The 14,816-nt window shown below is 48.0% G+C and overlaps 1 protein-coding gene across 1 annotated transcript in view; it reads left to right on the top strand.

The window, feature by feature from the left end:
• Positions 1 to 6,095: 6,095 nt before the first annotated feature.
• LOC103072514 (glycine cleavage system H protein, mitochondrial-like) overlaps positions 6,096 to 14,816 on the top strand; it is a 58,732-nt gene continuing 50,011 nt past the window's right edge. The window contains 2 exon segments of the mRNA XM_082930889.1: positions 6,096 to 6,294; positions 6,347 to 6,447. Coding sequence (XP_082787015.1) covers positions 6,096 to 6,294; positions 6,347 to 6,447 — 300 coding nt within the window.

The raw sequence follows: 14,816 nt of genomic DNA, 5'->3' as shown, positions 1-14,816 counted from the left end.
ATAGGGAGGGGGGGAGGGAGGGAGACAAAGAGGGAAGAGATATGGGAACATATGTATATGTATAACTGATTCACTCTGTTATAAAGCAGAAACTAACACACCATTGTCAAGCAATTATACTCCAATAAAGATGTTAAAAAAAAAAAAATAAAGACTGCTGGTGAGGGCTTGGGAGGAAATGAGGAATATGTTATTAGAAACTGGAGGAAAGAGGATTTTTGCTATCTAGTGGCAGAAAGGTTAGCTAAATTGTGTCCTCTATTTACATGGAAAGAAGAATTTGGCAGTGATGAACTTAGATATTTAACTGAAGAGATTTCCAAGCAAAGTGGTGAAGGTGCCACATGGCTTATTCTTATTGATTGTAGTAAAATGCAAGAAGAAAGAGATAAATTGATAAAAGTACCATTAGGGAAATAGAACCAGGACTAAGTGACTTTTGGAAATTCTCAGCCTGTCCAGATTTTGGCTAAAAGTAGGAGATTTACTGTCAGGAAAGCCTGCGCTGGAGAGAAAGCCAAGGATGTGGCTGCACAATCTTTTGCTAGAGCCTGGGAATAATATATGTATATTTCAGTATTCTGTCACACAGTGGGTTCTTTGACGAGATTACGCATGTGGCTCATCAAACTCCTCAGCCAGCCACCTCATAGATTTATCCGGGGAAAGTCTGCTCAGAAACCTCTTGTCTGATGGAGGAAATCTCTGTGATGCGGGACTGTTGAACTGATAATATCCAAAGAGATTCTGAACTTTGAGTTGATGCTGTACTGAGTTGAGATGTTGGGGCGTGTTGGGAAAGGATGAATGTATTTTGATGTGGGATGCATGTAAATCTTTGGGGTTCAGAAGGCGGATTGTGGTGAGCTGAGTAAGGATCCTCCAAAGATGTTCACAGCCTAATCTCTGGAACCTGTGACTCTTACCTTATATGGCAAAAGGGACTTTGTGGCTATGACTATTAAGGATCTTTAGGTGGGATGATCATCCTGTATTATCTAAATGGTCCCTAAATATAATCACAGGGCTCTTCTAAGACAGAGGCAGTGAGAAAGTGATGTGATGACAGAAGCAGAGATTGGAGTTACGTAGCCAGTGGCTAAGGGACACTGTGGCCTCTAGAAGCTAGAAGAAGCAAGGAATAGATTCTCTCTTAGATCCTCCAGAAGGAAGCAACTCTGCTGACACCTTGATTTTATCCCCTTAATACTCGTTTTGAACTTCTGACCTCCAGGACTGTATATGATAATACCTTTGTATTATTTTAAGCCACCAAATTTGTGGTACTTTGTTACAGCATCAACTGGAAACTAATAAAGCACCATTAATACAATCATATATAGGAAGAAACCTAACTCTCCTGTTTTTACATATAATGTCATCTTAAGCATTATGATTATTTTAAAAAGATCCTAGGGCTTCCCTGGTGGCGCAGTGGTTGAGAGTCTGCCTGCTGAGGGGATGAATTGGGAGATTGGGATTGATATATATACACTAATATGTATAAGATAGATAACTAATAAGAATTTGCTGTATAGCACAGGGAACTCCACTTCGCTGTAGAGTAGAAACTAACACAACATTGTAAAACAACTATACCCCCCCGACCAAAAAAAAAAAAAAAAAAAAAAAAAAAATATATATATATATATATATATATATATATATATCCTATATCATTTTAAGGTATGCAGTTTGTGAACACTGACATTCTCAAGTGTGATTTGACTTCATACTGGGACCAACTTGTCTTCCAAGAGAAGGCATCTTTCCTTCAAAAATGCAAGTGACTAATAGGATCTGAAATACAGAAACTTCCTTTATGAGCAAAGGAAACTAAAGAGTTTAAGTTTAAAAGTTAAAGTTAAAAATTATCTGTGATGGAACAACAATCATTAATGTAGGAGTGTTAGGAGTCACTCAGGATTACATAGTGGATAATTCCCAAGCCATTAAATGTAGATCAGGTCCTGGGCAGGAAAAAATTCATTTGTTTATTTCACAGAGAGCTGCTCCAAGACTGAATCACATGGGTCTCAGCTTTATAAGGTTTACATACACAATTGTTATTTTGCTGCTTATAATTTTTAATTTGAATAGGTCAGGAAATGTGGTTTATCTGTAGTAACTTAAGTATCCCCTTTAGTTTTTTTTTTTTTTTTTTTCTCTCACCTCTGTGGCATCTCCTGCCGAGGAGCACAGGCTCCGGACGCGCAGGCTCAGCGGCCATGGCTCACGGGCCCAGCCGCTCCGCGGCATGTGGGATCTTCCCGGCCCGGGGCACGAACCCGTGTCCCCTGCATCGGCAGGCGGACTCTCAACCACTGCGCCACCAGGGAAGCCCTCCCCTTTAGTCTTTAGTGTGCTTTTCAGAGTGGTTTCTTTCTTTCTTTTTTTCAGTGTTCATTTTATTTTTTAAACATCTTTATTGGAGTATAATTGCTTTACAATGGTGTGTTAGTTTCTGCTTTATAACACAGTGAATCAGCTATACGTATACATATATCCCCATATCTTCAGAGTGGTTTCTGATCTTCATTTCTTCCTGGGGTAGGCAACACAGCTTAGGAGAAAGATTCTGGGCTCTGGAGTCCAGAAAACTTTCCCTTTAATCCTGACTGGCTCTACTCAGTCGTGCCTTCTGGTGGACATGTTACCTAACTTTTCAGAGTCTTGTCTTCTTCTATAAAATGGGTATAGTAAAATCTGCTCCATGAGTTGTTATAAAGATTAACATAATTCACATAGAACTTGATAAGTGATGCTGAGAAACAATGGACTTGGAGTTGTGTTTTCTAAGTTTATAAGTTTGTAACTGAGCAATTATCTGAAATATGGTACATGGGACAAACATGGAAAGAAATAAAGAACACTTAGTAACACCAGCAGACACTGTTGCATTTTTGTGAATTAATCCCAAGCATCTTTCTTCCTTGAACCTAGCATTATTGTTCACAAGTGATGGAAATACTGAAAATGAGTCACTGTGCACCAGGTAAGCCTGGCCTTGACCTTCAGCTGCCAGGGCTTTCACTATTGAAACCCCACTGTGTTATTTTCTTCCTCTGTAATTTTGTAATCAGTTCTGTCTTGATAGGACATGATGAACTATACAACTCCATCCTAGTAAGCATCTTTACTTCTATTCTACAAGCAGTGTCCTTTAGCAATTATTATTATAATTTACAATCTTAACTGTGTAAGAAAAACAATTGGGATAGTATAATTTCCCTCAAAGGCATTGCAAGTACATTATTCATACAAATAAATAGAATCTATGTAATACAAATATATATTATATAAATATATATGATGTGTGTACATATGAATATCACATCCTTATACTTTATTTCTCTATATACCCGTACAGTTTTGTATAAAAAAATATCCTGAAATAATAACCATCTGTAATATCCTCTATAGCAGTGGGTCCGCAGAGTTTAAATGATTGATGTCTTTCAGAAATCTCTAGGCAACCAGGTGGTACGATTATTAACCACTCGCAGGAACTTGGCTTCAAAGTGAATCTGTTAGGATCAGAATCTGTACCATCCATATCCAAAGCACAGAAAGTCCTGGCCACCAGATGTCACCATTCTTCTATTTCCCTCCCAGTGCCCAAAGAGGGAGAGAGATGTTATTTTTCTTCCAAGGGACTGAGGGAAATACGTGCCTCCCAACATTCCTGGCATTTCACCTAAAAGTCTTATTAAGAGGAATCATCCTGTCCACGCACATTTCCTTGCGGTTCTTGATCGTTACCTGGACACTTCCTGACAGCTGAGGATCTAAGTGGCTGATAATTTGGGGCTCATCTGGTCAGGAATTGTTAGAGCCATTGCCTCCAGCTTGAAGTTAAAGGTAGGACTGACCTAATGTGCCTAGAGCCTAGAGTAACTCCGTGGAAGAGGTGCTACAGGGTGTGTTCTACTAAGATCCTGGAGACGGGAGACCTCCCCAACCAGCTGGGTGGCCCTGAGAGCTTACTTACAAAGTGAAGGACTTGGACTAAGTCATTTCTAGGGTCTAAGAATTCCATGATCTTCAGGTTTTAAATGCCTCTGCTGGGAAGGGTGGGCAGCAGAGTAGGGTGATCTGAGTTTAAGAAAGAAGACCCCAGTGGGGACAGTGAAATGGGGGTGGAGAAATTCTGCAGGGAAGGTAAGGGAAATTTGAACATAAACCTTCATACAGTGACTTGATGTAGTGACTGGTTACAGGGCTTGGAACTTGATGGGGTTATGAACCTTGTAATTTCCACCCCTAGGTAATTCACCAGGTCACTCTCATTCCATTCCAGATACTATACTTAACAAGGATCTGTAATGCTTAGCGTTGTAAACGTACAGCATTCTCTCTCCTGGGGCTTGGTTGGATTTAATATGTGGTGTCAGTCAATGTTCTTTGTGGTGCCTTCAGGGCATGGGATGTGTTTTATTTCCTTCTGAATTTACAACAGTACAGTGTTCAGCTAGCCAGTCCAGAGTGTTCATAAAATCCGGGGGCGGGAGTGGGAAGGAGAAAGAGAAATGGAATTCATTTGTTGAGTGCCTTCTATGTGCCAGGTATTGCTAAGTACTTTACATATGTTTTATTTCATCTTCAGAATAACCTCAAGAAGCCCCATTTATTATGTTTGTAGATAAAGAAGTTGAATTCAAATGGTTAAGTGGGTTGCTCAAGGTCACACAGCAACCAAGTGGCAGAAACATACTGCTTCATAAAGCCCATTCTACAAAGATGGAAACTGAGGCTCAGGGCATTGATTCAAGCTGCCCGTCCTGTAGATGGTTGAGTCCATAATCTCCCGTCACTGGGCTTAACTGCTGGAAGGCCCCTGGCGCTGAGAGGCCTGGACTGCACCTCTCTGGAGGATGCATTGTTACATCAGCATTTGCACATTTGCCCCTGACCTTGCTAGAATAGTATTTGTGGCCGCGAAGTGTCTCCCTTGCTCCCTTCGGGTTGCGGAATTGAGAGGTTGGTAAGGTCCTCTCCGACAGGGTTGGGAGTTTGCAGACGGCCCCTGAGAGGCTGGGGCGTTCCGAATTGGCTGAGCGCTCCGCGGGGAGGGCGGGGAGTTTGCCGAACGTCCCCGGCCGGAATCCCTGCCTTAGAGAGCTGCGAGCCCAGAAGCGGGGAGAAGTTGGAGAGGTCGGGAGGGGAGGGTAGGAAGAATTTGAAGCCAGACCCGCGCCCTGGCCAGCTGAGCCCCCGAGGAGCGTCTCTGCAGTGTCCAGGCCGAGTGTGGACGCGCCGCGCGCGGCCCCGCCAGGGCTGAGAGTTTGCAGACCGTCCCTGCCGCGGCCCGCTCGGCGGCGGCCCTGCGGCTTCCGCGGCGGCCCCGGGCTCGATCCAGCCCAGGTAGCCCCGCCGCAGGCTTGGGGTGCCGCGACCCCGTGCCCCGCGGAGCCTTGGGTCCCCCAGGGGACGGCAGCTGGCAGGCACTCCCGGCTGCTGCTGCTGCTGCTGCTTAACAAGGAGGTGAGAGCTAGTGGGTCGGGGCGATCGCGTCGAAGCTTTCCATCTCCACAGGGAGATGAACGCAGAGGGGACCGCGGAGGGCGCGGGGAGCTGGGCGCGGGAGGCGGGGGGAGAGTCTGCTCCGTGGGCTGCGCGGCTGGGGGCTTCCGCCCGCCGCCCCTCCGCCGCCTGCGTGGGTGCCCCGGCCGCTCTGAGACAGCCGGGAGTGCAGCCGAGGACGCGCCTGGAGGCGCCCGCCTGCCCGGGGCCACCCCTTCTCAGGGGACACTGCAGGCCCCCATGGCCCCTGGGAAGTGGGGGTTTGGGCTTTTCAAGGGACTGTCCGGGGGAGGCTTTGGTTGCGCGGGCTGGAGGCGAGCGGCCAGGGGTGGTAGAGGGGTGCTCGGACCGCGGAGGAGCCTGGTGGGGTCACGCTGCGGGTGTGGGCCGGGCTGGGGTCCCCGGGACCTGGGCGCGCAGAGCGGACTCAGCCACCGGCCAGTGGGGAGGAACAACAAGGGAGGCTGGCTCCCGGCCCCGGGGGAAGGGGGATGCGGCGGGCGGGCGCTGTGGTCCTGGGGACCAGGGAAGCCCGGGGGTGCCCCCCACCCCTAAGGGACCTCTGTGGGCCCATGATCCGGCCGGCGCTCTCCGGAGGCTGCCTGGCCGGAGAGGCTGCGGGGAGCGCAGAGCCCACACCCGCGCACATAATCCCCGAGAGCATGCTCAGTGCAGCCCTGGGAACTTCCTGCCGAGTCGCGAGCCGCCCCGGCCCCCTCCTGGCCCCCTCCCGGCCCGCGGCTGGCAAACTGGGGGGCGCGGCGCCCTCCAGTCGCCCTTTCGCGTCCCCTCGACCCTTGCCTCGCCTTTGCCCGGCTCCCAGCGCTGCTCTCGCCGGTCGCCCCCGCGGCCGAGAATGGGGGCGTGGACGTTACCCCAGCTTCCCGAGGTCAGGTCCGAGGCCGGGTGGCCAGAGGCCTGGCGGTGAGGCCTCTTGATGGGGGCACCAGCTCGCGATGCGCTCGCCGCGCGCACAGACCGGGCGCCGTGAGCAGACCGGGTGGAAGGGGGTGTGTGAGCCCGGGGACGTTCGCTCACACGCTCGCTGTCACACACAATGCCGTGGTTTCGTAGCTGCCGCGCGGAAGAGGGAAGAGGTGGCGCTTGCATTGCCGGGCCGCGTTTGGAACGCCAGCAGGGTGCTGGGCGCTTGGGTACTGCGGTAACCTGGCGACGCATAAGGTTTTCAGAAATGCCGGAGTCGAGGTCTGTGGCCGGGTACTCCTGACAGTGACTGCCAGGCCTGACCCAGGGCGGACGCCTCTGTCTGCACCTGGCTCTGGCGGCACAGTTAGGGAAGGCTGGGCACTTCTGGGGCTGTGAAGTTGAGGAGGGGAAGGGTGAGGTTTGTGCGGGGTTCCGTGGCATGACAGCGCTGCACCTGTAAACAACTCAGATCCAAGTGTTAGAGGTAGGATCTCATTCTCTAGAGAGGCAAGTGGGAAGCTGGTGCGCCCCGCCCCCGTTCATTGTCAGGACCTGAGGGACTTGGTGGGTTTTTACTCCGAGAGACACACCCCCTACTGCCCACCTCCCCACACCCCCTCCCCAGTTTAGCTACCCACATCCTGAGCCTTGACTCAGGATCAGAACTTCCTTGTCTTTGATTGGAGAAAATCACCAAACTGTTTCCCATGATAGTCACACTATCACAGATCTTTCTTAATAAATACATTTTCGTACCACCTTCCCCCCCCCCGCCCCCCCCCGCCCCAAACCACAGATTCTTTTTGCTGTTATTGTTCAGGGCTGAGACAGGCTCCCTCAAATTTGTTTGGCTTGGTTAGGATTAGAGCAAAAGGCCTCTCCTTTCTAGAGGCCTTTTTAGTTTCTCCAGTTAACAACTTGATGTCCGTGCAGTCAACTTGAAAAGGAGAGGCCCTGAGCAAGGAGGTGACGGCAGAGCGGGAAGAGGGTGACCTTTTTGCCTCTTGGAGGGACGGGGAGAAGAGGTGAAGGATGCTGCTCTGCCCCAGTCCCTGGCTCTGGCAGAGCTGGGTGCCTGGACAGAGGTTTGGGCTTTTCTTTTCTTCCCCGTCCGTTGTTCCAGCCCACCTTCCTGAGTTTGGGACACTTGTGACTAGAGTCACTGGAAGAAAGGCGTCTGCAGTCCTGCTTTGGGGCTTGGCAGGGTTCACACCTACGCAAGCAGCTGCAGGTTGGTTTTAAGGTGACTGTAGTGGCAGGAGGGCTGGTGGCTCTGCTCAGATCTGCCAGTTGCATCTGTGTTCCAGCCTCGTGGGCCTCTGAATCGCCTCAGCAGTGCGCATTTCAAGTGCTTTGTGTTTGGAAGTGTGAATATAGTACTCATTTATATATGTTCACACACCCGTATATACGTTTTTATAAAGGAGCATGTGCATATGTATGTGCATATGCAGTGTTCTTTGGTAGCATCTTGGAGCTGGAAGGGACCTCGGGAGATCACAAGAATTCAAATTTGCTACCTTCCTATTCAGTTTTCTCAGTTTAAAAATAACCAGCCAGCCTTCTGCCCAGCTGGCCTCCAAAAACATTGCAACAGCAGAGTCCCCCTGTGATCCTAGCCAAGGGGGGGACGCCTTTGGTTCCTCCACTGAGAAGTAAGCCTCCTCGCGATCATTCTAGATGTCACTCTGATATTTGACATGACTTTTCCTAATGTTCCATGTGGTTCGGGATCTAAGTCACTGCAGAGTCACTCTCAGGTTGATTTTGGGTGGGGTGGGGGACAGACAGTGACCAGTGTCCCCTGCAGAGATGTCTGGAAAACTGCCCAGAGCAGTTTTCCCACCCCAAGTCTTGCTTGGGTTGGAAAGTTGCTGTCCTTTTGCACTCTGGTCCTCTAGGCAGGTAGTTGCTCTGCTCCTTCCCTAGAGGCCTAAAGAGCAGTGAGGACTCTTATTCCGTCCTCTTTGTGTGTCTTGGCTTACTGGCTGTAGGAGGGTGGCGTGGTGGTTGGAGGTGGCGTTCTGTGCTGATGTTGTCACAGTAGCTATCCGGAAAGCCTGTGCTGTCAGGAGGATTATCTCTGGGGTTTGTTATGGGGGATGGCAAAGTTTGGGGAAGGGTCCCGGTGTCAGGTGACACCAGGTGTCTGCCAGAAGTAACAGATAGTTTTGGCTGAAGGAAGGTGTGTGTGTTTCAGAATCTAGGTACTTTAGGGAATTCCCTGGCTGTCCAGTGGTTAGGACTGTGCGCTCTCACCCCGAGGGTTCGGGTTTGATCCCTGGTCGGGGAACTAAAATCCAGCAAAAAAAAGAGAAAAGATACAGAATCTAGGTACTTTAAAAAAAAGAGAGGTAATACCTTTATATTTGGGGGAGAGTGCCAGGGGTGACAGTGGAGAGGTTTGGGTCAGAAATAAATTTGGTACTTGCCAGGGCACGTTTTACTAGGCTGCCTTTAAAGTTCATAATTGCTTTGAAGTATAGAGTCACTCTTTTTTTTTTTTTTTTTTTTTTTTTGCAGTCCGCGGGTCTCTCACTGTCGTGGCCTCTCCCGTTGCGGAGCACAGGCTCCGGACACGCAGGCTCAGCGGCCATGGCTCACGGGCCCAGCCGCTCCGCGGCATGTGGGATCTTCCCAGACCGGGGCACAAACCCACGTCCCCTGCATCAGCAGATGGGCTCTCAACCACTGCGTCACCAGGGAAGCCCTAGATTCACTCTTAATAGCCAGAAGATGGCTTCAGTTAAAAAAAAATTTTTTTTAATTGAAGTGTAGTTGATTTACAAGGTTGTGTCAATCTCTGCTGTACAGCAAAGTGACTTAGTTATACACATATAGACATTCCTTTTTTATATTCTTTTCTGTTATGGTTTATCCCAGGATATTGAATAAATGGCTAAACTTTTAAATTCCTGTTTGAAATTGAGTCTAGATCTCCCTAACCCCCTCTTCTTAAAGTTGCTAATCTAAGCCATGTCCTCATACTATGTCACATCCTGGGTCAACATGAAAAGTCCAAGCATAGTTGTGACCTCAGTGCCAGCTGTGGGTTCTCATGGGGTGTTTATCAGGCAGCCACCTTGAGCCATACATGGTGGGTGCTGGTGCTGGGTATGAAGGCGTACATCCTCCTTCAAAATTACCTTCTCACTTTTAATTCATATCACCTTCTCTTTCAGTATATTAAGGCAAATTAATAGCTCTTGGAAAGCTGCCAAAATGGGTCCCAGGAGCCTTAGTACTGTAACTACGTTCTCAGCTGGAAGAGTTGGGAATCCATCTCTGTTTGCCAACTTGGACTGTTGTATTTATGTGTTTGTTTTTTCATTTCCACAATGAAGTGCCTCCTTCCCCGACTTTGTCATATCCGGAAGGCTGTATGTGTGCATGGGAAAGGTTGGAGGAATCACTTTATTTCTTCAAAATCCCACCGCTCTCTTGTCTGAACACCTAACCTTCTGGAAAGAGAACAGGGTCCTTCCTATCCGGGCCCTTTGTCCAGCCTCACAGATCTGGACAAGCAAGAGGGATAAGCTATCTGGGCTGGGCTTGGGGGGGGGGGCGGGCAGGGTGCAGTTCTCCCTGTAAATGGGCACCCCCTGCTGGACCTTGGCGCCAGCTGGGGCGGTTAATGCCTGCTGGACCTTGGCACCAGCTGGGGCGGTTACCTAGGATGGCTAAGGAGTATTTCTCTGCCCTGTTGCTCATGAACTCAGGAGCGAGGTGCATGCAAGTACTTCGTTACCTCTAAGAGTTAAGTACTGGTGTTTGCAACTGATTTAGTTTTTCAAAAATGTCAGCATTTCAGTGTTCTCTGTAGAATAATAACAGCCTCTGTGATTTGGGGGCGATGGCCCCTGAGGGCATGGGTACCGCCCACTGACTCCTGCCTAAGCTCCGCCCACCGACTCCTGCTTAAACGCCACCGCTTAGGGCTGCATTCTCAGCATAGCCGCTTCTAAGGCCTGGCATGCTGGTAAGATGCTTTTTCTAATATCCCACATAGAACAGTGCTCCGCTATGATAGTTTTGGATCTCTTTCATGTCTCCGTCTACCCATGGGAGTGTGTTATGTTGGTGATCAGCGGAGATGGTATGTCTGGGTGGAGAAATGTCGAGAGCAGGTGGGCGAGGAAACTCGGAGCGATGGTGATGAAAAATGTATCTGTATCTTCTAGAGGTGACACGATTGCAAAGGCTTCTTTCCTATCCCATTTACTCCTCGTTACAACGCCGAGGTGGATGGTATTGTTATTCCCAGTTTCCACAGTAGGGAGACTGAGGAATTGGGAGGTTGTGAAAGCTGGCCAGGGCCACGCACAGCTAGCCACTTGCGGCAGGGTAAGGATTCGAACCCGGGTGGTCTAGGTCCCGAGCCCGCGTTAGCTGGACTGTGCTTAGTTGTTTAGGCTAGCAAGCTCACCCTGTACTGGCCAGCGCCGGCTTTCCAACCAAAGCCAAGAGGAGTCTTAGGCACTCAGGGGTTGGAAGGGACCTCAGGGAGATCTCCCTGCATCCTTTCTCTTTGTAGCTGCGGTCCTGGAGGTGCAGGGAGGTAGAAGGACTTGCTCGCAGTCCCCCTGGCTGACAGCAGTGGCCAAACTGGGCCTTGGTCCGTCAGGAACAGTGACAACAGCTGATAACAGATGTGTGCCTGCCTTGTTTAGAGAAATGACCCAGGAAGAGAATGGGATGGTCATTTGGCGTCTGTCCCACCCACTCCCAGAACCCTGTGTGCTCACACCCAGCCTCATCCTGCAATCTGGTGGGGAACAGGTGGGTGTGCCCCACTCCTTTCTCCAGCCCCAAATGGGAGGACGTAAGCAACTTACGTGCCTTTACATGAGGTGCTCCCTTGCTCACGTCACCTTTTAAGTTTGACGTCTTAGGAATTTGGCCTCGGATGGATTTTACATTTCACTCTTAAATATTCATTTTCTCTCTCTCTCTCTGTCTCCCTGTGTCAGTCTCTGCAGCTGTGTCTTACAGCTCCTGGCCCCTCTCAGTGTTGATTTCCACCCTTTAGGAGCATGGGGTGGGCCGGGGGTAACCCGGCAGAGGAGTCAGGGCTATTTTTCAACATTTCCAAGGAAGGGCCTATGAAGACATTCCCTTAGTATCTATGGGATCCTAGAAAGAGAGCTAAGGCCCTGCAAAATATTCCTCCGACCACCGGGATTTTCGTGCTTCGTGGAATTTTCCCATTCGGCATGCCAACAAGCACCATTTCCTTTCATCTTATTCCTTACATATGACCGGGCTTGCATCAGACATGACATTGCTCTCACCTGTTCCTGATTCTGAACATTTCTGGTTAATACATAGTCCCTAGCTGCTCAAAAGTTTAAAGTTTAGGCCTGGTCAGGGCCCACACAGAAGAGTTAAGTTCAGTTATAAAGCAGTATGCAAATGAAGAACACATTAATTCAGCCCATATGACCGCTTTGGGCTTCAGCTCTTATGTTGGAAAGTAGGAGGGGATTGAACGAGCTCCAACGTTCTGTTCAGTCCTAAAGTTGTATAATCTTACACATGTGGCAAAGGAAGTGTAGAATAAAGAAATAAAATTCCCTTATTGAATAAAAAAAGATTGAGGAAAAACTCAAGTTGTTTTTGCCTTTGCTGGCAGAATCTTTAGTAGACAGTTGAAATGCTTACCTAAGAAGAACCAGCCCTTTATGATCACTATCTTTTGGGATGTGTGTTTTCGTATGTTTAGAAATAAGAGGCCACGGTCCTTCCTTCTCAGCCTAGAAATAACCGGCTTAGCCAGCTTCCCCTAGTGAAGCTAATTCCCCCCCCCCCCCCCCTCCTTGGGAAATTGAGATTCAGAGAGCAGAAGATGACCAGGCTCACAGAGTTCTGTGGTTCTGTGGCACAGCGCCCCGGGGAAAGTGGCTAAGAATTTGCACTGCCACAAGCTGGACCAAATTCTGTTTATATACCTTCATCGCTGCTTCCCTTCCAAACAACTATGTTGAAAGAATAGAGACTTTGATATCAGTCTCCTTGCAGCTGCTTTTTTTTTGGACCGTCTGTTATTTTCAACTCTGATTTTTTTGTTTACTAGTGTTTATTCCACTGAGGAGTTTTCTAAATGACCAATTCTTTCTCTTACACATCTTGTTTAGGAAAGCACTGTCTTTGCCTCTTGCTGAGTATGATCTTTCTGTTTTCCTTCCATACTTTTCTTAGTATTTGTGTTTGTATACTTCCCTTACCCCATCTCCTAGAATTTTTCAAAGCCACCAAGGTTAGAGGCAGCCCTAAGTGGGGACTTGGTGGGGAAGGGATGCTTTCCTCCATCTCCCTCCCCAATATTGTTCATCATATGAGGAGTCCCAGTCTGATGTGAGATCCTTTCAAACATAGCTTCCAGCCCCTCTGTCCATCGGGATGGCCTACCTTCTTTAACAGAGTTCTCAGCTCCAGCGACTAATAATGGTCCATTTCCCCCTCCTCCCCTTCTGTGATGCCTAACCACTGTGCTTGCTAGATTTAAAGGTGACATTATATGTGGGTAATCTTTCACGGTACATAATTTAGTATAGGCAAATGTTATCAACTTTCTTCTATATTTCACCATTCCTTATTTCCTATTCTGATGGGAGCTCCAGAAAGGGAGAGTTTTTTTTCCCCCAGGTTGGTTAAAAAATTACATCTGGCTCCAGGGGTTTCGCAGCAAGGAGTCTGGAGCTCTGTAAGTATGATGGGAAGCCGCATAGTCTTGCACGGGCCCCACCCAAGAGTCACGTGATCAGCTGGGCAGCATGGCGTCATGCGTTAGCTCTGGCTCAGGCAGGTGGGGCCTCTCCACAGTTAGAGGGCTGTACTCAGGCAGGTCAGTTCAGCGCTGGGTGGTTCTGGTTTCTCATCCATCAAATGAGGCATCTCTTAGTGTCTCCTGCATCTGTGGGATTCTACTAGTGTGACTTCCGGGCTGAACCCAGCGCACTCATCTACTGTGGTTTCTTTAATCTGTCCTTAAGAATATTCTTAGATGTATTCCTAATTTTGGGGTCCTCTTTGTGCCGGTTTGGAGTTCTGTTTTTCAAATCAATCAGTGGACTTTCTGTACACTTTTCTCTCCCTCACTGTGAGCATTATTTGTGGGCTCAGGAAGCCCAACAAATGAGAGTTTGTGTGCGTGTGTGTGTGTGTGTGTGTGTTCATGTGTGTGTTCATGTCCACACACCACTAGGGCTTGTTACCTTATTGTCCTGTTATCTATAAACAGAAGTGGAAGTGATCAGAGTTGGAGCTGTGTATCTCTGGAATAGGCATCAGTTAAATGAAACCTGTAGAACGTTTCTGTGGAAGTATTTTTAAAATATGGCTTTTCCCCTAGTACATGCTTGTCAGCTATAGCCAGGGGATCCTCAGAGATTGTATGGATAAATAATGATTTTATTGTATTTCCCTATAGCCTGCAATAAAGTGTTTTCCTCGATAATGAGTTGCTTATTCGGTCATACTGCCTTTCCTTTCATTGCCCTTATAACCAGAATCAGATACAGCTTTCCGATTCTGATGCCAAGGCTGGTTAGTGTTCTCCAGGTTCCATAGTTTCTTCCTCCTGGTTCAGTGGCTTCAAGAGAGACTTTTCTATTTCCTCGTTGTCAGCCTTTGTATAAAGATGACAAGTTACATCATCTTTCTGTTACTGCTTTAACAAATAACAACAGACTGGGTGGCTTAAGGCAACACAAATTTATTGTCTTATTATGTTATGTTGTAGGTCAGAGGTCCAACACGGGTCTTACTGGCTAAAAGCAAGTTGTCCATTCCTTCTGGAAGCTTTAGGGGAGAATCCTTTGCCTTGCCCCTTTATCTTCTAGTGGCTACACACATTCACAGGCTCTTGCCCGTTCCTCCAGCTTCAAAACCAGTAATGTTGGGCTGACTCCGTGTCCATCTGCCATCAGGCTGGGATCACAGCTAGGAAAGATTCTCTGATTTTAAGGATCTGTGTGATTAGATTGGTCCACCCAGATAATCCAGGATAATCTCATTTCAAGGTCCATAGCTTCATCATACCTGTCCTGTATTCACAGGCTTCAGGGATTAGAATGTGGACATCGTTGGGGGCCATTTTTCTGCTGCCACAGTCCCTAAAACTCTTTGTAAAGAAATGGTTTTCTAGTTTTTATGTGAAGGAACTGTACTTTTCTGTCGAGAAACTTTACTTCTCAGGAAATTTTCCTATTGCCTTGTTCCTCATCTTTTTGAATATATTTAAGTTAACTATTTGCAAACAGTGTCTAAGATTTGAGATCTGAGATGGCCAGACATTGAGCTACACACATTTCGTGTTCCGGCTGATGTTATGTTAGTAGTCCTTTTTTTTTTTTTTTTTTTTTTTT

Source organism: Lipotes vexillifer, unplaced genomic scaffold (genome assembly GCF_000442215.2).
Source record: "Lipotes vexillifer unplaced genomic scaffold, Lipotes_vexillifer_v1.1 scaffold1771, whole genome shotgun sequence".
NCBI classification, from domain to species: Eukaryota; Metazoa; Chordata; class Mammalia; order Artiodactyla; family Lipotidae; genus Lipotes; species Lipotes vexillifer.
This window is presented reverse-complemented; position numbering and strand designations above follow the sequence as displayed.